This window comes from Lissotriton helveticus, chromosome 4_1 (genome assembly GCF_964261635.1).
Source record: "Lissotriton helveticus chromosome 4_1, aLisHel1.1, whole genome shotgun sequence".
In the NCBI taxonomy this organism is placed as follows: domain Eukaryota; kingdom Metazoa; phylum Chordata; class Amphibia; order Caudata; family Salamandridae; genus Lissotriton; species Lissotriton helveticus.
In genome coordinates, this window is record NC_136063.1 from 637,236,245 (window position 1) to 637,260,073 (window position 23,829).

The 23,829-nt window shown below is 45.2% G+C and overlaps 1 protein-coding gene across 2 annotated transcripts in view; it reads left to right on the plus strand.

Annotated features, from left to right (window-relative positions):
• Nucleotides 1-23,829, plus strand: part of NSMAF (neutral sphingomyelinase activation associated factor) — a 610,455-nt gene that overhangs the window by 310,781 nt on the left and 275,845 nt on the right. For both annotated transcript variants that reach the window (XM_078687269.1, XM_078687268.1), the window contains one exon: nt 10,218-10,297. In XM_078687269.1, the coding sequence (XP_078543395.1) occupies nt 10,218-10,297 (80 nt within the window). The remainder of the gene's footprint in view (nt 1-10,217; nt 10,298-23,829) is intronic.

Genomic DNA, 23,829 nt, shown 5'->3' on the forward strand with positions numbered 1-23,829 from the left:
CCTGGGAGTAAGTTGAGGAAAGGAAAGTGCTCTGCCCGCACCCTGGAAACGCTGAGTCAGTGGTGATGGCTGTGAAGGGCCAGAGTCGCCCCAGTCGTGGCAGGAAGAGATCACATTGCGGTGGGGTGCCAGGACAACCTAGTGGGGGAGGAGAAAGACGATGAACTTGGCTACTCCTCCGACTAGGGTTCCAACCATGATGATGCTTATATTCCATCTGAGTGAACTATGGATGAGGTCTCTTGCTTAACTGGTGATTTGTGACTGTGATGCTTCCACTAGCTACCTATGACCAGGAGGTGCATAGACTCTAAATGCTGTCCTAGTCTGTTACCTGAATGGGGCCCCCCATTGGCTTACGCCACCACCATTTGCACTCATTGTTGGGGGATGGTTGGGACTTAGAGCTCGTCTACTCATTGTGTGATCATGTTTTTGGAGGGGGGCATGCCTGTTGTCATCCCTTCCCACTTTTGATTATTTAATTTGGGGGGATTTGTTTTTCATAGGGAGAAAGATGCTTCTGGAGAGAAAGTGTGGAGAGGGGATAGTTGGGTGTGTATGGGCATTTTGTGGTTTATTTGTTTGTTCTTTTACACTTGCAAACATACACAGGCTCCTGGTGGACAGATGCTGAGATTAGGCTACTGTGCCCTAACTCCAATTGTGAGAAGAGTGGGACCCCAGCTTACACTACAGCCCCCCCCCACTCCTGCCACGACAGGCCACACAGGTGCCCCCGGCTGTGATGAATTGACTGCCTTTTAGAGCATGCTCCTAGCACTTCAGTGCTCCCTACATGCTAGCGAATACTAGTGCTAAGGCGCATCGCCAATTTTGCATTCTAACTTGGAATGTGAATGACCCAGATGATAAAATCATGAGAGGGGCTGTGATGCTATATGTTAAGTGCCATGCTCCAGATGCCCTCCTACTCCAAGAAATGCACTTGCTAGGCACTAATTGTAAATTCATATGCCATAGCAGCTATATGAGGGTGTTTTCACTAGGCTTTGCCTGGAGATACATTGGGGTAGCTATCCTGCTACACAGACATTTCCACTTAGTGATATGCCCACGACTAAACCCACTAGGTCGCTACATCATAGTTAATGGGCTGCTGGAAGGCCACCCTGGATCATTGTATATCTTTCCCTAGTATTCTACCTTGCAGAGTATTACAGAACACTCACTTACTGAACGTCCCTGTATGGCGCTGGTTGGGGTGACTTTCGTTTAGTGTTGGACCCTCTTTTGGATTTCCATAGTATCACAACACTGGCTAGGCCATTGACTCTGACCATATTGGTCTCATCGCTCGGCCAGACTACTTCTTTGTCCCAGCAGTGAAGATTGGAAATCTCTGATCAATCCCTGGGGTAGATGCGCTTACGAGGTATTGACAGGGGCCCACGTGGGATTTGATTAAGTTTTTTCATGCAGAGTGCTCGGCATTCCTGACATTAGAAAGTATCACTGAGCTTTGCAATTAATATACATTAGTGACTGTGTCTTCTGCAACAGATCTGATCCTGCAGTGCGCTTAGAGTTATTCCTGCTAAATCGATATGTTCTGCACAATATGCTATAGTAGCACCAGTACAGAGTGCCCTGCCCACCCATTATTAGGGCTTACTTGTTGAGCTGGAGCGCAGCACTAAAAAGTATCCAGTGGCACCAGGGAGGTACTTCTGTGGCATGGCACCTGGCTTCCACAGGCCACTGCTCGGTGAGGTTTTTGAATTTGGTATCTGATCGAAATTCCCACATTGGGAGAGTTCTGGGTTGGTGGCTACATTAAGACATTAGAGCAAATGGCCAATTATGTTGACCTCTACAAAACACAATTTTACAGTTATTTGTAATCTGGTACTTTAGACCCTTATAGCGAACAATTACAGGCTCTACCTGACTTTAACCCGTTAGAAATTGAGGTCACAATGGAACACGTGGGGATCTCTAGAATATACAGGTCCCTCCTGCGTAATATCCCATACCGCCCTACGAGCACTCTGAGATTGCAGGGGGAGAAAGATATAGGCTCACTGGGGGATGAGGAGTGGACGCAAGCAAAGATGGCTCCTTGCTACCTGGTCATCTCTGCACTTCTGCGCCTCATACAATTTAAATACCTGCATAGAATATACTACCATCCTCTTTGATTATGGCACATGGGTAGAGCGCTTAACTCTCACTGGCCACGTTGCGATGCTCGCGACACATCGTTTGTTCATGGGTGCTGGGGCTGCCCATGCATAAAGCATAGTGGCTTATTTGCAGCTGATTCATAAGTACATATTTGCAGTAGTGGGTTGTTGAGTGACAGTGGACCCCAAGGTTGTAATTCCTGGGGTAATTGATGAATGAAATAGTAGCAATAATACCAAGACTTTGGTGGGCAATGGTTTAGTGTTAGCCAAATAAGATATTGCCAGGCATTGGAGGAGCCGAAGCCTACCCATAGTGGCTGAATAATGAAGGTCAATGGACCCTCCTACTTTAGCAGAGAAAGCAGTCTACAGAACGCAGGGGTTTCCCTAGAAATATTCTAAAATATGGCCCTCTTGGACCTGATTGACCGTGTCCCTTACTGTGTTAGGGTGGTGTTAAGTCATTTTTAGGTCGAGCTAGAGTGCGCATGCGTAGCATGCGTCTAGCTCGACAACTATTGTTGTCAGTCTCCTGGAAATCTGAGACAGGGTTCGGACACGCGTGCCGATTGCACCTCGTGGGTGCGCACGCCCAGGCCCGCGCCGTGCACATATCCTATCTCAGATTCCCAGGAAGTCAGCCATGCCGCCATGCCTCTCTGTCGCGTGCGCACACATACACACAGCCACACTCACACACACATACACACACGCAGGCAGGCACACACACGCAAGCACACACACTGCATACACACACGCGCACCCCCCCTTACCTCATCTCTGTACTCCAGGTCCTTTGGCAGCACGATGCGGGGCTCTCCCCTTAGGCATGGGAGCCCCGCCGTGCTATCCGCTGCTCTTCACCCGGGCCCCCTCCTGGGACCCGGGACTTCGGCTCCCGCACTTCGCTTTGGTTCCGGGCTCGCTCCTCATAACGAAAGTTATGAATGGCGCATGTTGCGCATGCGCGGGCAGCCCCTGCCCTCCCACGTCTCCTCGCAGCCCAAATACTCTCTGCCCAGTGCTTTTTTTTTTTTCAACCAAATGTTTCATTTTGTAATACTAGTACGATAGGCCAATGCTCAACGGAAATGACGTGGTGGGCTCGGGGTTCACAGCATTAGAAAGCGCTAGTCCTGTGTTGCTTTATAATAATGTTTAGTACTGCACCGCTGGGATTATTCTGTTAACAGGCGTACAGAAGGATTCCCGGACAACCTTCTGGGTGTATTACCCTTTTGTAGGGTGACCCATGACGTCATCTCACTTAAGACAGCATGCTGCTCTAATACTGGGCTTTCATTGTAGAAACCATACTATTCTGATACCTTAGTCCAGTTGGTTCATTCAATGTTAGCAAAGACTACAGGTCCCAGAATGTACTAGGCTCCTTATTGAATGGCGAGATCGGAGAATGGCGTTTCCAAAGACTTTGCCCTATCTGACTGAGGTAAAGTGAGTGTGCCTAACTGTTGGTTTAAAAAAAAAGTCAAGATAGGGAGAAGGTGTCACACATGACACGAAGCCACTGTACAGCTGTCAACATGGTGTGCGCAGATAGGAGGGTAGTAGATTTGAGGTGGTGCTGAGTCCAACTCACACTGGACCCCGACATAATAGTTGCTGGAGGTGCCTCACACACCAAGTTAATATTACCGCTTAGGCCCTGATTGCAAGGTATGTGCATGCTAATTACTCTTTGCGCGGGTTACAACAATGATGAGGTGCGCAATTTGCAACACAGGCTCCGGGCGAAAGTTATGAATTGCGCATGGCGCGCATGTGCGGGCAGCCCCCGCCCTCCCACTTCTCCTCGCAGCCCGAATACTCTCTGCCCAGTGCTTGTATTCGCCTGCTGTGAAATATCTCAAAATGCTATCAAAAGGTAGCTGTGCTGCTGACTTCCTGGTGTAAGGAGACAGAACGTTTGTTGCCCTGGTTATGGATTGGGAACAATGTTAAATAATATTAATGGACCGGAATGCGCGCGCCTAACAGTGCCTTCCCAGTACAAGTGATTGTATTGATTGATACCGACTCGGTGTAATGATTCAGATTATTCTGCTGATGTTATCGAAGCCTTTAACTACGTTTGTTAGTGCACAAAGTATCTTTAAATAGATCTAGATGATGATGTAGATTAAGGAAAGCAGAGCGGCATCGGCGAGAGCTGGCCAAGCGCAACAGAAGAGTAGTTGGTGACTTTCTCTCCCCTGCCCATACTGGAGGTCCCAGACGAGAGCCTCCTGCCTCCCTGGTCGCTCTTTAGAGAGTGTAACAGCAGCAGGGGCTGTCTTTTCTCACTTTGAGGCAAGGAGGGAAGGGGGCAGCACCACCACATTATCATTCAGCACCACCACAGCACCACTCATCACCACCACAGCGCCAACACAGCACCACCACAGCGCCACCACAGCACCTCTCAGCACCACCACAGCATCACTCAGCACCACCACAGCACCACTCTGCACCACTCAGCGCACCCACAGCATCACTCAGCACAACCACGGCATCACTCAGCGCAACCACTGCATCACTCAGCGCAACCACAGCATCACTCAGCGCAACCACAGCATCACTCAGCGCACCCACAGCATCACTCAGCGCACCCACAGCATCACTTAGCGCAACCACAGCATTACTCAGCGCAACCACAGCATCACTGGTTCAAAAATGTCACAAAAAGATTTTAATATTTCACTTCTGTTCTTGGATTTAGCCACAATAAAATACACTGAACATAATCTTCACAAACGTTATTTACAAAAGTTTAAGCTATTGCCATTATAAATGACAATCACTTTTATTTAAGTATTAATTATTAAAAAAAATTACAAGCCATTGATATTTGTAATATCAATACATCTAAGTCACATATACAAAACATGTTGCATTACAAATGCTATAGGTGTCACATTTCCGAAAGTTATAACTATTGGCATTGTAAATGACAAAGCTATTAATTTAGCTATTTTCAAAAACAACACATAAATAAAAAAAATTGTCATTTACAAGACCAATAACTCAAACTTTCCTAATGCGAGACCTTTTGCATTGCAAATGCTTGTTTATTTCTGTGTTTTATTAATATAGTGCCTCAGTGCTGTTGAGAGCTTTGTGTCATGTTGAGGTATGGAAGTGATGATTTTTCTCTTTAATCTGTTTGATTCTCAAGGAAGGCCTGTATTGTTTGCTGTTTGTGCTGTTGATTTTGCACTAAATATATATATATATATATATATATATATATATATATATATATATATATATATATATATATATATACTTTAGCTCTGTATACATTTTTATATCTAGTTCAGTTTGTTGCTGGATTGGGTGGGTAGTGTTTCTTATTACTCACATATTATTGTTAATTAATCAATTTGTTAAAGATATGACATTCTTTATTTGCTTAATTTATTAAAATTGTAATTTATTGTTTACGTTTTAAGCTTTGCTTGTGAAGTTTATTGGAATTTTGAGTGGGTAGTGCTTGTTAATTTATATATTAATATACATTTGTTTTTTCTTTCTTTTAAGGTTTCATAGTTTGTTACATTTTAAATTTTAAGTTCAGGATGTGGAATTTATTAGGGTATTGGGTGGGTAATTTTCTAAATAACCGTTTTATAAATCATGCTTGATTAATATAGTTTCATTTAAAAATAGCCAATTTAATTGTTAATAGTTTTAACATTAAAAAATTGTATATCTTTTAAAAAATAATTATTTGTTTGTTTTGTAAGTAATTTTCTATCATGGAGAATGGTTATTAATGTTTGTGTTTTATGGGTGAGTTTGAGGTCAACTTTGAAAAAATAATGTTATAATAAATATTATTTATATTTACAAAAAAAATAAGTTTAGCAAAATATTTAATTTGTTTTCCTATTTTTTTATTTTATATTTACATTATGAGGGTGTAGTGATTGAGACTCCACAATTACACTTTCCTCAATGTTTGTTTAATCAAAATTAGAATAGTAAATCTGATGGATATTTGCCTTTAGAATATTCTCCAGACGCCAGACTGGGTCTGGAAGCTTTTTTCAGCAATACTCCTGTGTGCTGCTAGGTGGCAGCCTGCAGTTCCATGCTGCCTCCATACCACCCCAGAAATTGGAGCGTGGAGCCGCTTATACATGCCACTGCACCCCAGCTTCGGTTCCTTTCTTTCAGCACCTTCAGAGTCCGATTTGGAGCCTTGCTCCCACTTTCATTGAACTTCCGATGACTTCTCAGACAGAAATCCTGTGTGAGAGTAAACAGCGTCCCCTCCTATGACTACTGGTTTCAAAACATGCCACTACTGTAGAAAACAGATGTCCATCACAGACCCGCGCTCAATGCGTCTCTGGTGTTTGGGCGCCGAGCATGACTCAAAATTGTGCAACAAGTGCAACCTCATACACCCACCTGCAGTCTGAGACTGAAGATAAGCTCTATATTGCCGAACCAAGGACGAAGTTTCTTGCTTCGTGTTAGTCCATGTCAAGGGGGCAGTCTCGTTCCCACAAGATGCCAACTTTGCGGTCGAAGTTCAAATGTAAACCCAAGAAAGGGAAGCTGGACCCAACCCCATCCCACTTCTCTTTATCTAAAGAGAAGGCACAAGGCCATCATGGTATCAGTTTGTCTCCCTTAAGATCTCCAGTTGCAGAGCTGATTCCACATTTGGGCCCAATACATGCCTAATTTCATGAGCCATCGACGATGTTGCAGCAGATCAAAGCCATTAAGAAGTCAATGTTGCAGAAATGTGTCCCCTAAGGAACCGTAGGGCCCACAATCAGGTTACTGCCAGTGAATCCTTCCTTGGCACTGTCTGACCCCTTTGGACCATCACAGGTTCTGGACCAGCTCGGGTGCAGACTTCGGCACAGACCTCACTACCTGCCTAACTTGATTCATTTGCAGTGGTAGATTGATGAGCAGTTGAGGTCTTGGACCTACAGCTGCCTTCTATTTAGTTTAAGACAAAGGTCCTTACAGAAATCTTACAGGCTGGACCAGCCACATGTGATCCCTTGTTCCCATTCAATAAAGCCCTCAGTGCCTCCTGGCGAAAGCACTATTCTTGCCCACTAGTGACTAGGAAGGTGGCCAGACGTCATAGTCCTGCTCCTGGCAGTCCTCATTTCCATTACCTGTGGTTCAAGGTAGGGTAGGATCATTTTCAGTTTGCCATGCTCCCCTTCTGCCTAAATTGTGCCCACCAGGTGTTCACCAAAGTGATGATGGTGGTTGCTGTCTCTCTTCAGAGGTTAGGGTTCCAGTCTTCCCTATCCTTGACAACTGACTGTTAAAGCATGTTAAAGGCAGTCACACCAGACTACTTCGTAGCGGCTTCCTGTGAATGCAAGCAACCATGAGGCTTTGTGGTCATTTAGCTTCCTGCGTCAGTCATTCTTGTCGAATCCGCCAGGTGGCATATGATGTCTCTATAATGGAATCTGAAGTTCCATTCGCCTCAGCACAAAGTAAACCTGTCCGAGATCATTCAGATTTTGCAGGACTGTACATGATTTGCAGTGGTGGCTGCTTGACCACAGTTAGACAGGCAGCATACCCCTCTCTATTTCCCACCCAGAGGTTATAGTGTTGATTGGTCGGTCACTGCTGGATTTGGTAGGCCATCTGGGGGAGTTGAAATTAGTGTATTCTGGTGTCCAGCAGAAACCTAGCTTATAGCAATCTGTTGGAATTACAAGTCATTCGTTTGATATTGAAGGCCCACTGCTTTCCATCAAGTGGAAGGCGGTGTAGGTCCTCATGAACAACACCACCGCCATGTGGTACTGCAGCAAGCAGGGCATAGGGGGTCCTGAGTCCTATGCCAAGAGGCTCTGCACCTCTGGAGTTAGCTGGAGTGTCAGGACAATCCCCTGATAATGAACCACCTGTCTGGGATCCTTGACACCAAGGTTTACAAATTCAGCTGGCGGCATCTGGGAGATCAGGTATGGCATCTACATCCTGCGATTGCGCAAGGCATCTTCCTGCAGTGGGGAGCAACCCAGGCTAGATCTTTTTGCCACCTTTGAGAACTTGCATTGTCAAAGGTTTCGTGTCTTGGAGTTTCTGTGAAGAGACTCGCTATAGGATGCATTCCAGTTGGAATGTAATCAGCACTTTTGTAGGTTTTCCTGACCCTACTATTTCTACCCAGAGTTCTGAAAAAGATTAGTGTCCACGTTGGGCAAGGAGAGTTTGGAGCCTAGAACCTCTGGGCATGAGCATCTGCCCTCCGATCAGGCTACTACTTTGGGAGGATCATGTGACACAGCAGCAGTACATGGTGTTTCTCCCAAACCTACATAATCTACATCCCCATTCTTGGAAACTGAGCAGGGGCATTTGACTACTTTTGGTAAGAACTGCTTTGGTATCTGTTCTAAAAACGAGGAATCTGCAGTTGGAAATATCCATAAGAAGAATAAGTGATTACATTTGGTCACACTCTTTCTGGCAGATACTCGAACTGTAAGATTTTTCACTACCCTCCTACCTCCCTGTTCTGGGAGCGGCCTCTTTTTTTACCACCGTTAACGTTTTCAAATTATAGATCTGCACACTGGTACCGACAATTGTTTTGTGCTCCTTGTATGAGGATGCAGAAAGAGCAAGCAAGAAACTGAGGTCAGAGCGCAAGGGTGGTGCTTATACGAGATTCTCCTCTGTTATATCCAGGGAGGTATGGAGCCACCACTGACCCACACGGCGGTGCACAGGAGTATTGCTGAAAAAAGCTTCTGAATTCACTCTGGCAGCTGCAAAATAATCTAAATATGAGCAATCTGTGGTTAAAGTATCCACCAGAAAGGATGTCACGATTGCAAGTAATTTCTTCATCTGACCCCTCCTCCCCAGTGTATCCACTTTTCATATTTGTTTTAAATGTTTCGATACCCCAAAACTTGTTACAATGTTATTAGACTAGTAAATGTGACAACTCTTTATCAAAATCCACGTGGTCAAATATTTGCTAGACATTAGAATAATAAATATGACCCGCTTATAACACATGCACTTTCTCAATATTTGCTTGACTGGAGTAAGAATACTGTTTCTGTTGGATACTTCTAACTGCAGATTCCTCATCTTTTAAAAAAATCCCCAGGGGCTAAAATGGATTTGAAAGATTTAACAGCAATACTCCTATACACCAATAGGTGGCCCAAACCATCAGGTGCTGCAAACATTCCAGTATTCCACCGCTCTGGCATTCACTACCTAGTTGCTTTAGGTTGTATAGTATGTTTTTCCAGATATTTGTAGTATTGTACTTGGAGTAGTTTGTGTGTAAATATTGTTTTAATTTTTGGGGGCTTGAGTTAGGTATCTACATATTATTCTTTCTGTATTTTATAAGAATTATTTCTAAGATATTAAATATATTTTTAAAATAATAAGTTTTAATGTTTTTTACAATGTATTTTTGTTGAAAGTTATTTTATGTGTTTCTTTGTTTTAGACACACGTTTTAGTTACTTATTTTTAAACTATAGTTTAATAATTGTGTATTGTGTTTTTAAATTATTAAAACATGTTTATATTGTTTTATATATTACAAATATTTTTTAAATGTGAGCATTAGAATTAATTATTTATTAAAACTACTTTAGATTTTAAATTAATTTTCGAATTTGTAAATAGTTCAAGTTTTTAAAGTTATATATGTCATTTGAATTATTTTATAAAATGATCAAATTTATGTTTACACCTTTGGTTTGTTATACATATTTTCAACAACGTGTTAATTAAAAAAAAAACATTTTCAAGTTATAGTGATGTTAGACATTTAAATGTACTTTTAAAAAATATATATTGGCCCACCATACTTTACAATATTATTATATTTCACAATACTAGTACGTACATTTGATATTTCGGTCTGGCCCGCAATATTTTTACCAAAAATGTTTTATGGTTGATATTTTGTTATAAAAAGAAACATTTGAGTGGATAGTAAAATTGTAATGTTATTGATGTTGTTAAATGACTTTGAGAACTGTAGATTTTATTTTCCTGGCATTGGTCACCACAGTTGTATTTTTATTTTTTCAGATCTACTAAATGCTGACACATTTAGAGACCTTGGCAAACCAATTGGTGCACTTCATAAAGATCGGCTGGACAGATTGTTGGTAAGCTTCAGTTCATTCAGATAATATCTGCACTCCTATTTTAGAATCCGATATTCTGTTCGTTGTTTCATCCATTTACTGCCTGTGTAGTCTCAATTATTTATTATTGATATTATGCACCACATGTCCTTTTCCAAAATATCCTCTGTAAGATAAATTCCTCCTTTGATCCACTATCTACCTCTCTTCCATCCTTTGTCTTTCAGTATGTTTATCCTATTAGTTTCTTTTTCATTTCTTATGTTACTTGTGTATCATTCTCAACGTTCCTGATTGTTTTATTAGTAAATTTTGTCTCCAATGATGTACAATAATTTTGCTTGGATTATTGTGTTCTCCACCTCGTTGGCTTTATCCATGTTACACTTTTATCCAAAGTTCTCAATAGCTATCATGCTTCTCAATATTTACTCACATTTTCGACTACGCATCTTCTGATCCTTTATTCATGTACCTTTGCTGTAAGCAATGGTAATTCATTTTGCCCATTCCTTAACTGTATATTCTTATTTAATGTTCTCCCTTTTTTCTTCACATTTTACAATCTTGGGCTATATGTATCAAAATTGTAAATTGCAAATACCTAATTGCGAATTCCTGAGAATCGCAAGTAGGTAATCGCAATTTACAATGTATGAAACTCAGAGTTTCAGATAGCGATTCCTAGGGGATCGCAAATCGCTCCACCTCATTAATATTAATGAGGTAGATCGCAATTTGCGACCCCCTAGGAATCTCTAAAATCCAAGGAATGGTGGCCTGCTGAGGTCAGCAGACCACCATGTCCGTGATTGCTTTTAAATAAAGCAATTTTATTTTTGTAAAGCAGCCTGTTTTCCTTAAAGGAAAACGAGATGCTTTACAAAAAGTAAAATTAAAAGTTTTATTTTCGTTTTTAGGGCTCGGCCTACATCCCACGAAGTGGATGTGGCTTAAGAGTCCTTTTCTGAGGAGTTCGAAAATCTAACCTAGGAATTCCAGAGAAGCGCGTGATTTTTGCTCATTATTTATGGCAGCTGCATGGCAATTGGCCCTCGCATGGCTGTGTTTTTACAAGCCAGCACGCAATAGGCCATAGGCTGTAGAGTTGCTGCGCTTCCTGCATAGTCCGTGCGGACACGCGCAGCAGAAGGCTATATTTCATCAATTACCAGCTGTCAGGGGCCGCGGTAATTGAAGCCAGATGCCCGGCGCGCATTCACCTCTTTCCAGTTACATTTTTTTTCAGCTGTGTGTGCGCATGCTGGCTCCCTGCCAAAGCTTGTTTTTTTTTTTGTAGTTCGCGATCCTTGTTTTTTTGTAGTTCGCGATCCTTGTGTTTGCAATGTGACCCTAGCGATCAATGTCGCAGCCAGATCCGAATCGAACATAGAGGAGTCCAATTCTGTATATATGGTTCATGTTTAGGGATCTAGTAATATTAGGATGAGTAAAGAACTGAAAAAATGTATGATTACTGTGCAGAGTTGAAATTATGGACACAGACACTCTTCTATAAAAAAAAGTATATACACATAATAGATATTAAAAAGTCGCCTTTTAAGCGAATTCCTACATTTCCAAAATACTCCTTGGCTATATGCAAATAACGTGCGCACACTCATTGGAGGGTTCGTCTACCCCCTTTCGCACACCCCTTTCGTTTGTGTTCCTTCCGATTGGCTTACATCGGAACTGAAAGGACGCTACAGAAGCCACCATCTTGGAAGAAAGAGATACCAAGCCCAGTCTATATAGATCTAAAAGAAAGCAAGCAAAAGTTGCAACGTTTATCAGTGGAATGCAAATATGTTAATTTGTGAGCAAAAAAACAGAAATATGTTGCATTTGTTACTTTGTTTAAGCTTGCTTGGAATATACATTGAACAACAGAAGTAATAATTTAAAAATGTACACTAATATATTTTATAGTACCCGTTATATAAGTGCTTCATTTTAGTTTTCACGCAGAACTAAACCGCCGAACACAAGACAAGATGCTCATCTTTCAAAACTTTTGGTAGACAAAAGGACCGCCTTCACTCTCATGCGTGTTTCGGAGTTGGCTGTTGGTCCATTTTCTATGTTGCTGACAGCGAGACCTACTCCGACACGCCTCCACTAGTTTGCACAACTCATTTACAGCAGATCTTTGGCTCTCCTCCTTTGCGGCGAGTGCCGTTACCGATTGATGCTTGGGCGCTGTGCACCACTATTAAGGTAAAACAAAATAAACTGTTAATCAATAATTAACGTGCTTTTACAACTAGGAGTCACAGTGTTTTGGAACACTTGCATACTTCTCTTTTCTGACTTTTTGCCCAATGTTCCTTTAAGTCCCACCGAGTTCTCCCCTTTGTTGTTCATATTTCAATGTTATTTTTCTTTAGCTTCGTTGTAATTTCGCGCGTTAAAAAAAATTCTAAATTTGTCTCTTTCAGTGTGTAATTGAACCAAATAGTTTTACTTGGCCAACCCCTTACTCCTATGATTTGTGTCCGTTACTTTCGTTGGGATGTTAAATGTTGGAGTGATGGTTTACCCGCGCCTGTTCCTTCTTAACTTTAGTTCTTATTTGACTTACAAGTACAACACGACATTAATATCAGTTAGGGGGCCAAGGACGGCTGTCAATGTAACACACATGGCTAATTTTCTGTGATTTGTTAGCTTTCTTTAGTGTGGTGTAAATACGTTATTTAAACACACCTGCCTATCTTTGTTATTTGTTTTTCAAACCGAGATTACGATTTTATGCTCAAATGCAGTTGGCGTTGGATTGGAGTTCAGTTAAGGCTTTATCTCGCATTATGATTTCTCAGTTCGTTCATCTTCAGTCTTCTGGATATTGCTCATTGATCGGGAGGCGACAGACTGCTAGTTTCATTTCATAATGCCTTTAATATCGCATTTAACACCCTCATTCTCTTTGATTAAGAACATAGATTTATTTTCAGGCTCATTTGAAAGTTTCGATTTCCATCTATTTTTCTTAAATTTATTGGCGCACCTTAAGCATTGGCAAAATGGGTCAGCAGAGCAAATGAAAAAATAATATAAACAAAGTATATTGTCACCAGTAGATCATTATCATCATTGGCACTTGGTTATTTCACAATAAAAAGTGTTTTTTTCTCTATGGTCTGTGATTGCTCCGTGAAAGCAAAAAAGAGTATCTACTCTTGGGACCGAATAAATAACAATTGTCCGCCGTTTAAAGTGCTTGCAGGTGCTGCAGAAACAAGGGGCAGATAGGGACAGCCCAACACTTCCATTCATCCGCGGCGTAAAATGGAAATACGGCTCTGCCCTGCACCAGGAGATCTCTTTCATTCCTACTATAACCACCCGAGGAAGACCCTTTGTGGCCCTGCAAACAAAAACTATAGCTGTGTGTTAGCCCAATAAAGGTATCGTCTTCGCAAGATGTTTAAAAAGAAATTAAAACATTGTACTTTCTGTTGACGCACAGCTGTGCTGCTCCGAGAGAACTGACCGCATTGCAGAAAGGGTACAACAACTTGTGAAGAGTGTTTGCGCGTGGCAAAAGGTTATTGAACTGCCTGTCATTTCTATCAGAAAGATTGAGCATGGTGGTACACAGGTCCCAAGTCAATTTAGACAGGTTCATTTAGGGATAGGTACGGAATGTTAAGTGATTGAGCGCCAACGACAAACACATTGTGAGAGTGACAGCAGTGTGAGAGTGACAGCAGTGTGAGAGTGACAGCAGAGGGAGAGTGACAGCAGAGTGAGAGTGACAGCAGAGTGAGAGTGACAGCAGAGTGAGAGTGACAGCAGGGCGAGAGTGACAGCAGGGCGAGAGTGACAGCAGGGCGAGAGTGACAGCAGGGCGAGAGTGACAGCAGGGCGAGAGTGACAGCAGGGTGAGAGTGAGACAGCAGAGAGAGTGAGACAGAGTGAGACAGCAGAAAGACAGTAGAGTGAGACAGCAGAGTGAGAGTGACAGCAGAGTGAGAGTGACAGCAGAGTGAGAGTGACAGCAGAGTGAGAGTGACAGCATGAGAGACAGTGAGAGTGACAGCAGAGTGAGAGTGACAGCAGAGTGAGTGACAGCAGAGGGAGAGTGACTGACAGCAGAGTGAGAGTGACAGCAGAGTGAGAGTGACAGCAGAGTGAGAGTGACAGCATGAGAGACAGTGAGAGTGACAGCAGAGTGAGAGTGACAGCAGAGTGAGAGTGACAGCAGAGTGAGAGTGACAGCAGAGTGAGAGTGACAGCAGAGTGAGAGTGACAGCAGAGTGAGAGTGACAGAAGAGTGAGAGTGACAGAAGAGTGAGAGTGACAGCAGAGTGACAGCAGAGTGGGAGTGACAGCAGAGTGGGAGTGACAGCAGAGTGAGAGTGACAGCAGAGTGAGAGTGACAGTGACAGAAGGGTGAGAGTGACAGCAGGGTGAGAGTGAGACAGCAGAGTGAGAGTGACAGCAGAGTGAGAGTGACAGCAGAGTGAGAGTGACAGCAGAGTGAGAGTGACAGCAGAGTGAGAGTGACAGCAGAGTGACAGCAGAGTGAGAGTGACAGCAGAGTGAGAGTGACAGCAGAGTGAGAGTGACAGCAGACTGAGAGTGACAGCAGAGTGAGAGTGACAGCAGAGTGAGAGTGACAGCAGAGTGAGAGTGACAGCAGAGTGAGAGTGACAGCAGAGTGAGAGTGACAGCAGAGTGAGAGTGACAGCAGAGTGAGAGTGACAGCAGAGTGAGAGTGACAGCAGAGTGAGAGTGACGGCATGAGAGACAGAGTGAGAGTGACAGCAAAGTGAGAGTGACGGCATGAGAGACAGAGTGACAGCAGAGTGAGAGTGACAGCAAAGTGAGAGTGACGGCATGAGAGACAGAGTGACAGCAGAGTGAGAGTGACAGCAGAGTGAGAGTGACAGCAGAGTGAGAGTGACAGCAGAGTGAGAGTAGAGTGTGAGAGACAGCAGAGTGTGAGGGACAGCAGAGTGTGAGGGACAGCAGAGTGTGAGGGACAGCAGAGTGTGAGGGACAGCAGAGTGTGAGGGACAGCAGAGTGTGAGGGACAGCAGAGTGTGAGGGACAGCAGAGTGTGAGGGACAGCAGAGTGTGAGGGACAGCAGAGTGTGTGAGGGACAGCAGAATGTGTGAGGGACAGCAGAGTGTGTGAGGGACAGCAGAGTGTGTGAGGGACAGCAGAGTGTGTGAGGGACAGCAGAGTGTGTGAGGGACAGCAGAGTGTGTGAGGGACAGCAGAGTGTGTGAGGGACAGCAGAGTGTGTGAGGGACAGCAGAGTGTGTGAGGGACAGCAGAGTGAGAGGGACTGCAGAGTGAGAGGGACTCAGCAGAGTGAGAGGGACTCAGCAGAGTGAGAGAGACTCAGCAGAGTGAGAGAGACTCAGCAGAGTGAGAGAGACTCAGCAGAGTGAGAGAGACTCAGCAGTGTGACTGTTCCAGAGAGAGCTGGGTATACCTGTACACTTACACGGTGCACTGACACACAGGAGATAAAACAAAGAACTGCTGAACACGTGTCTTGGGAGCTTCATGGAGGCAGCCAGCCCTCTGTGAGGGGAGCAGCAAGGAGGGGACGCCCCAACCAATCAAACACAACTATTCATAACCTACTGTACGATTACAACACAGGCCAAAAGGCAGAGCTAGGTCTTTTCGCATTACGTAGGGTTAGCAGTGTGTGAGTGTGTAGGGTGAACAGTGTGTGAGCATGCAGGGTGAGCAGTGTGTGAGTATTCAGGGTTAGTAGTGTGCAGGGTGAGCAGTGTGTGTGTGTGCAGGGTGAGCAGTGTGAGCATGCAGGGGAGCAGTGTGTGAGTATGCAGGGTTAACAGTGTGTGAGCGTGCAGGGTGAACATTGTGTGAGTGTGTAGGGTGAGCAGTGTGTGTGTGCAGGGTGAACATTGTGTGAGTGTGCAGGGTGAACATTGTGTGAGTGTGTAGGGTGAGCAGTGTGTGAGTGTAGGGTGAGCAGTGTGTGAGTGTGCAGGGTGAGTAGTGTGTGAGTGTGCAGGGTGAGCAGTGTGTGAGTGTACAGGGTGAGAGTGTCTAGGGTGAGCAGTGTGTGTGTGTGTGTGCAGGGTGAACATTGTGTGAGTGTGCAGGGTGAACATTGTGTGAGTGTGCAGGGTGAACAGTGTGTAGGTGTGTGGGGTGAGCAGTGTGTCAGTGTGCAGGGTGAGCACTGTGTGAGTGTGCAGGGTGAACATTGTGTGAGTGTGTAGGGTGAGCAGTGTGTGAGTGTGTAGGGGCAGTGTGTGAGTGTGCAGGGTACGAAAACTCGAACTAAGTCCACCACACACACACACATAACACCACACACATAACACCACACACATAAGACTACACACATAAGACTACACACATAAGACTACACACATAAGACTACACACATAAGACTACACACACCACACACACTCACCACCACACACTCACCACCACACCCGCAACCACACACACACACACACACACACACAGAGCCACACCGTCAGTGCACGCTTTCACTGGGCACAAACACCACCAGCCGTCAGTGCAGGCTTCCACCAGGCACACACCACCAGCCGGCAGTGCACGCTTCCACCAGGCACACACACCACCGTCCGTCAGTGCACACTTCCACCAGGCACACACACCACCAGCCATCAGTGCACACATCAATTGTTAACGCATCCACAATTAACTATTGTAGCAATCGCAGTATGTTGCACTTCACTTTGAAACATATTCTTCTAAAGCGCAGCATGCCACCATTGCTACAATTCAAATCCAACCCACATAATTCCACTACACACCACATGCATACACTCCATAACACATGGCTAAAAGACATTGCCATTCACAATGCCATTAGCTCTAACTCAAATCCGAGACCTATTGCATTTCCAATGCTTGTTTAAGAGTAGGCAGTGGTTCTTGGGACCCACTGCCTGCTCTTAAAAAATGCTGTAACAAGCTTTCACAAAGGTAAAATGCGAATGTTTTGCGACCACATTTCGGTCACAAAACATTCCTACATACTGATGTGATTCGGTATTCGGAAAGGATGGCCTCAGCACGGCCCTTCGCAAAATAGAGTTTGCTGCATCTAAAAAGCATTTTTTGCATTCGCAAACAGGCCTGTTTGCGAAGGCAGAAATGCTTGATGCATGAGCCCCTTAGTGATTTAATATTGTCAGCTTATTTTAATCCATCTTCCTTTTTTAGGTCTCGCACCTAGCATTATGCAGCGCAGCAGTGTTCGTGCAGAGAGAGTCCTTTTGACGGGGTTTCAGAAATGGACCCTGGAAATGAACACGCCTGTGCGTGTTTATTTCCTATGGTCTTCTCTGAATGGGCTTGGAGTGCGTGTTGTTTTGTAACAGAACACGCAATAGGCCAAAGGCGGTCGCGTTGCTCCGCCCATGGCCTGTTGGTGTCTGTAAGACACACCAAAGCCGATATGTCTTCAATTATCGTGCCCAGACACGGGTGCCATAATTGAAGACATATGCCTCGCAGTGGCGCGCGCACCCCTCGCGGGCGTTTTCTTTTTTAATCCATTTCACGGGGAAGCCGTGTTTTGTTCGGCGTCCTCTGCACCTTTCCTGCTTGGTTGGTTTCTTCCTCACACCGTGCCCAGCTCTTCCTGATATAAAGTATGAGGTGGAGAGAGGTGGTGTGCAGAATTGCATCTGCTGTGCAATTTAAGTTACCCTTGGGTACACCGTTTGCTATTTTTATACCAAACTCTGTCTCTTTGAACAAATTAAATGCTGATTTAGTTTGTTTTACGCTGCTGTTTGTCATGAATATTTTTAGTGTTTCTGCAGCAGCATTTGCCGTACTGCACACGCCAGGAGATCCTGCACCGCTGCACCTGACGCTATAATAGAAGACCTCCTGTGCTCTGCTGTGGTTGAGGGGACCTTACCCTGCTGCGGCAGGTGCTGTGCTGTGGCTGTTAAATACAGTACACGAGGTCGCCTGTGCAGTACCTGGTTTGTGTGTCGGGGAGCGCGCAGCACTGCCGCTGCATGCACAGCAGCGGTGGGTGTCCTTCTGCCGCTGAAGGTCGAGTTCTTTCCATAAGTCGAGGGAGGGTTCCAAAGAACAGGGGGAGGTGGTGGGGTGACGGAGTTCATCACGAGGCGGCTCCCACTCCCATCGCGATTGTGTACTCGTAAACGCCGAGTGTTGTTTACAGTACACCTTGTACGGAAATCCAACTTGAACATTCCCCGGTAGCCAAGCATGGCTTGCATATGCCCCCTCTACAGGGCGTCTCCAGCTGCGGTGGGCTTGGGGAGAGGCCCCTCCCCGGGCTGAACACATGTCCCCTCCACAGCTGTGGGCTGTGCGAGAGGTGGGGGAGGGGCCATAGGATCTGACTGTATACTCTGTCTGTGTGTGAGCGCGCACTGCAGACATTCCATACCTTCCCGTGCCTCAAGGGAGCTAGCTTATAGACAACTCAGAGGGTCAATGCGCCCGCTCCAGAGATCTGTGCGCAACGCACATTGGTTCTATAGGATTACGAGCTAACATAGGTGTGTGTGTATAACGTAAGTGTGTGTGTGTGTGCCTGAGGGAAAAGATGGGTGAGAGCGCGTGTGCAAAGCAACAACTTTAGGTAAAACAGCGCAGTGGGTTTAGGCGCCTGCTGCAGAGATGTGTGTTAAACGGAAACGTAACTGGCAGGGACGACTTTCATGTGGGATCAAAATAATGTGGCCTTGAGTTAGGTATGAATTACGTCTAATTTTAAAGTTCCCACAAACAATATAGCCTGTTACATAAATCTTTAATCCTAGTGAGTGGAGGGTTGAGTAGTGCCAACACGCTCTGATATCGTCTTCATGGCACCTTTCGGGAGCATCCACTATGCGCCATAAATGTTTAGGGTCTTTGAGCGCCTTATTTTGATTTGACTGGGCACCCCAGTACCCATTATCAACTAAATGCGTACACTCCCCCGGTAAGTGTACAGGTTCGTGCACGAGCTGCAGTCAGCACTGGACCATAGTTCATGCAGTGAGTGCACGGTGTGCACGAAAAGTCGCTCCTTTCCCTCAGACGTGTCCATTCAAGTGGAGTGATTTGTTTCCAGGTGCAAACTGCACCCTAGGTGAGTCCTAGACAGGAGCCTGTGGGATGAGCCACGTGCATCTCTAACACGCAGGACAAGTGCACAGAGCAAAATATGCTTGAACATTCCTATAAAACACAAAAAACAAGCATTTTGGCTGCCCCTAGGCATGTTCACAAGTCACCAGCATCGAATTTCATCATGGCCACATGCCAAGAGGACAAAGTGGGATTTCTTTTTTCGCAGGAGCGCACAGCCACCGTGCTCCGGTGTTCGGAACACTTTGGGGCCTAATTACCCCAGCTTCATTACCGCCCTTCACCCTGTTGGGACAGGGGCAACAGAGCACGGTGGTAAACAAAATCAAAACATAGGCTCCCTAACTGCAAAGAGCACATTTATAGAGATTGGTTCCTCTGTCACTCAGTTTGAACGTCATTCGCACTGTGTGCTCTTGGTTACCCCAGTGGCGTTATCTAAATAATTGGTCAGGAGTCACCATCACTCCACTCTCACAGGAGGCAGGGTCCTTTCCTTCCTATGGGGGTGGGGTCGCACACTACTCACACACCGGCGGTGTCGCCCCTAAGGACTCTGGTCAATGTAGTAAAGTGTTCGCGATGCATCATCTTTCGATCTTCTGCTATCTTCGCTGTCTTCGCCATCCCTGGACACGTGTTTCGGGGTATTACCCCTCATCAGCAGGGATAGGCCGTGTACTGGGATTGCCGATGGCTGCCAATATCTGCCAGGTATAGTACCACTCAGGCGCGTAGGTGCGGAATCCCAGGCTCGTCAGCCCGCTGCTCAAGGGAGCTTTAAAGTTACAAATGGGGGTGGGGTCGCACACTACTCACACACCGGCGGTGTCGCCCCTAAGGACTCTGGTCAATGTAGTAAAGTGTTCGCGATGCATCATCTTTCGATCTTCTGCTATCTTCGCTGTCTTCGCCATCCCTGGACACGTGTTTCGGGGTTTTACCCCTCATCAGCAGGGATAGGCTGTGTACTGGGGTTGCCGATTGCTGCCAATATCTGCCAGGTATAGTACCACTCAGGCGCGTAGGTGCGGAATCCCAGGCTCGTCAGCCCGCTGCTCAAGGGAGCTTTAAAGTTACAAATGGGGGTGGGGTCGCACACTACTCACACACCGGCGGTGTCGCCCCTAAGGACTCTGGTCAATGTAGTAAAGTGTTCGCGATGCATCATCTTTCGATCTTCTGCTATCTTCGCTGTCTTCGCCATCCCTGGACACGTGTTTCGGGGTATTACCCCTCATCAGCAGGGATAGGCCGTGTACTGGGGTTGCCGATGGCTGCCAATATCTGCCAGGTATAGTACCACTCAGGCGCGTAGGTGCGGAATCCCAGGCTCGTCAGCTTTAAAGCTCCCTTAGGGGCGACACCGCCGATGTGTGAGTAGTGTGCGACCCCACCCCCATTTGTAACTTTAAAGCTCCCTTGAGCAGCGGGCTGACGAGCCTGGGATCCCGCACCTACGCGCCTGAGTGGTACTATACCTGGCAGATATTGGCAGCCATCGGCAACCCCAGTACACGGCCTATCCCTGCTGATGAGGGGTAATACCCCGAAACACGTGTCCAGGGATGGCGAAGACAGCGTAGATAGCAGAAGATCGAAAGATGATGCATCGCGAACACTTTACTACATTGACCAGAGTCCTTAGGGGCGACACCGCCGATGTGTGAGTAGTGTGCGACCCCACCCCCATTTGTAACTTTAAAGCTCCCTTGAGCAGCGGGCTGACGAGCCTGGGATCCCGCACCTACGCGCCTGAGTGGTACTATACCTGGCAGATATTGGCAGCCATCGGCAACCCCAGTACACGGCCTATCCCTGCTGATGAGGGGTAATACCCCGAAACACGTGTCCAGGGATGGCGAAGACAGCGAAGATAGCAGAAGATCGAAAGATGATGCATCGCGAACACTTTACTACATTGACCAGAGTCCTTAGGGGCGACACCGCCGATGTGTGAGTAGTGTGAGACCCCACCCCCATTTGTAACTTTAAAGCTCCCTTGAGCAGCGGGCTGACGAGCCTGGGATCCCGCACCTACGCGCCTGGCAGATATTGGCAGCCATCGGCAACCCCAGTACACGGCCTATCCCTGCTGATGAGGGGTAATACCCCGAAACACGTGTCCAGGGATGGCGAAGACAGCGAAGATAGCAGAAGATCGAAAGATGATGCATCGCGAACACTTTACTACATTGACCAGAGTCCTTAGGGGCGACACCGCCGATGTGTGAGTAGTGTGCGACCCCACCCCCATTTGTCCTTTCCTTCCTAGCCACATCCCAACAGCACATCTTCCTCCACAATCCTATACTTGCTCCCTGCCTTAGGAAAAAGACCAACTTCCATAGTCCCATTTCTGCTAACACATCCATTGTTCTCTTGTGTGCACTGCGTGTGCATAGGTACAGACGAATTCAACATACAAACTCAAGGCGGTCAGTGTTTTACCACACAACCACACCGACAGTGCACACTTTCACCAGGCACAGACACCATCAATCCTCAGTGCACGCTTTCACCAGGCGCGCACACACCACCAGCCGTCAGTGCACGCTTTCACAAGGCCCAACACACCACCAGCCATCAGTGCACGCTTTCACCAGGCCCAACACACCACCAGCCGTCAGCGCACGCTTTCACCAGGCACACACCACCAGCCGTCTGTGCACACTTTCTCCAGGCACACACCACCAGCCGTCTGTGCACACTTTCTCCAGGCACACACACCACCAGCAGTCAGTGCACGCTTCCACCAGGCACACACACCACCAGCCGGCAGTGCACACTTCCACCAGACACACAAACACCACCAGCCATCAGTGCACAATTTCTACAGGCACACACACCACCAGCCATCAGTGCACACATCAATTGTTAACGCATCCACAACTGACTAATGCAGCAATCGCAGTATGGCGCACTTTACTTTTAAACATATTCATCTAAAGCGCAGCATGCCACCATTGCTACAAAAATAAATTTACATTTTTTTGGCCTACAATTTATAGACTTTTGTTGCAATTGGTGTTGCAATATTTAGCAATGCCAATAGCTCAAACTTAATGCGAGACCTATTGCATTGTAAATGCTTGTTGTTTTTGAAACTACCACATTTCTTCTTTCTTCGGAGTTAAATCGGTTTCCATTTAATTCCCCAGTTTTATTTATCTTCAGTATCTTAACTCTTTACCCATTTATTCAAGACTTTCAAACTTGAGTTTCTGTAGCCTTTTTTGCAAATAGAGAAAAAATGGGGAAAACACTGCCAAGCACAAATCTCTAAATCCCAGACACGCCGAATACAACTTTTTTCTCTTCACACCGTATTATTCTTTTCAATCCTTAACTAGTCTCTTACCTTTTTGTGTCTGCCCCCTCACCTCCTGGAACCAATGTTGCTCCACGTTCAATAGTAACGCATTTAGATATTGGATTTATATTGCAGGGTACAGTGAAAAGGAGTTTTAGGTTTGGATAATAAACCGTCTGTTTGTTTACCTTGTGTAATGAACAGTGTATGTATGCGTATATATATATATATATATATATATATATATATATATATATGTGTGTGTGTGTGTGTGTGTGTGTGTGTGTGTGTATATATATATATATGTGTATATATATATATATATGTATATCGAGAGCGAGGGAGAGAAAGAAAGGGGCTTTGTGTCAGTCCTCTTCATCCATTGATCTATTCAACTGCCATTCTCAGTTTGTTTCTGACTATTACAGCATGGGGCAATAGGTCCACCCGCTTATGCCCGTGGCAATCATGCACTGAGATTGATGGCATTTTTCCTGATCACGTGCGCTTCCACAAAAAAATAACTATATTTCAGTGGCATGGTTGATTTTAGTGGCAGATACTGACCGGGAAGGGCCTTTGGCCTGCTCGGTTCTACATGACTTTTTGGTCTGAGCACACTCCAAAGTTTCCTTTCCATTTATTCCATTCTTTAATATGTGTATGTTTTTGGGACATCCTTATGTCTTTAAACAACTTTTTCAAGTTATGATAATTCAAAGCCAGAGGTTCCTTTTCTTTGCACCAATCAGAACCATATTCTCCCTTTCTTTAAAAGTAAACCAAAACGTGTTCTGAACAGTACAGCTGCCTGCTAGAAAGCACCCATGCTAATAAAATTATATGCAATGGTATTAATTGCTTGCATTTTGTATTGCAAGCATATGAATGCCACATTTAGGTTGCAACATGTTTCCTTTTCTTTTCTTTTTGTGGCATACGCTTGGAATTAAAAATAAGTTATATTCTGATGGATACTTCTAACCGCCAATTCCTCACCTTTATATCCCATGGCATTCAATTGTATTACTCTTCCCTTCATTCTTCTATTTCAATCCTACCTTTCTCTACATATTTAAGCCTTCCTTTCTCTCTATTTTTCTTTATATTTACATTACACATATCTCTCCTTTTAATGATATGTCA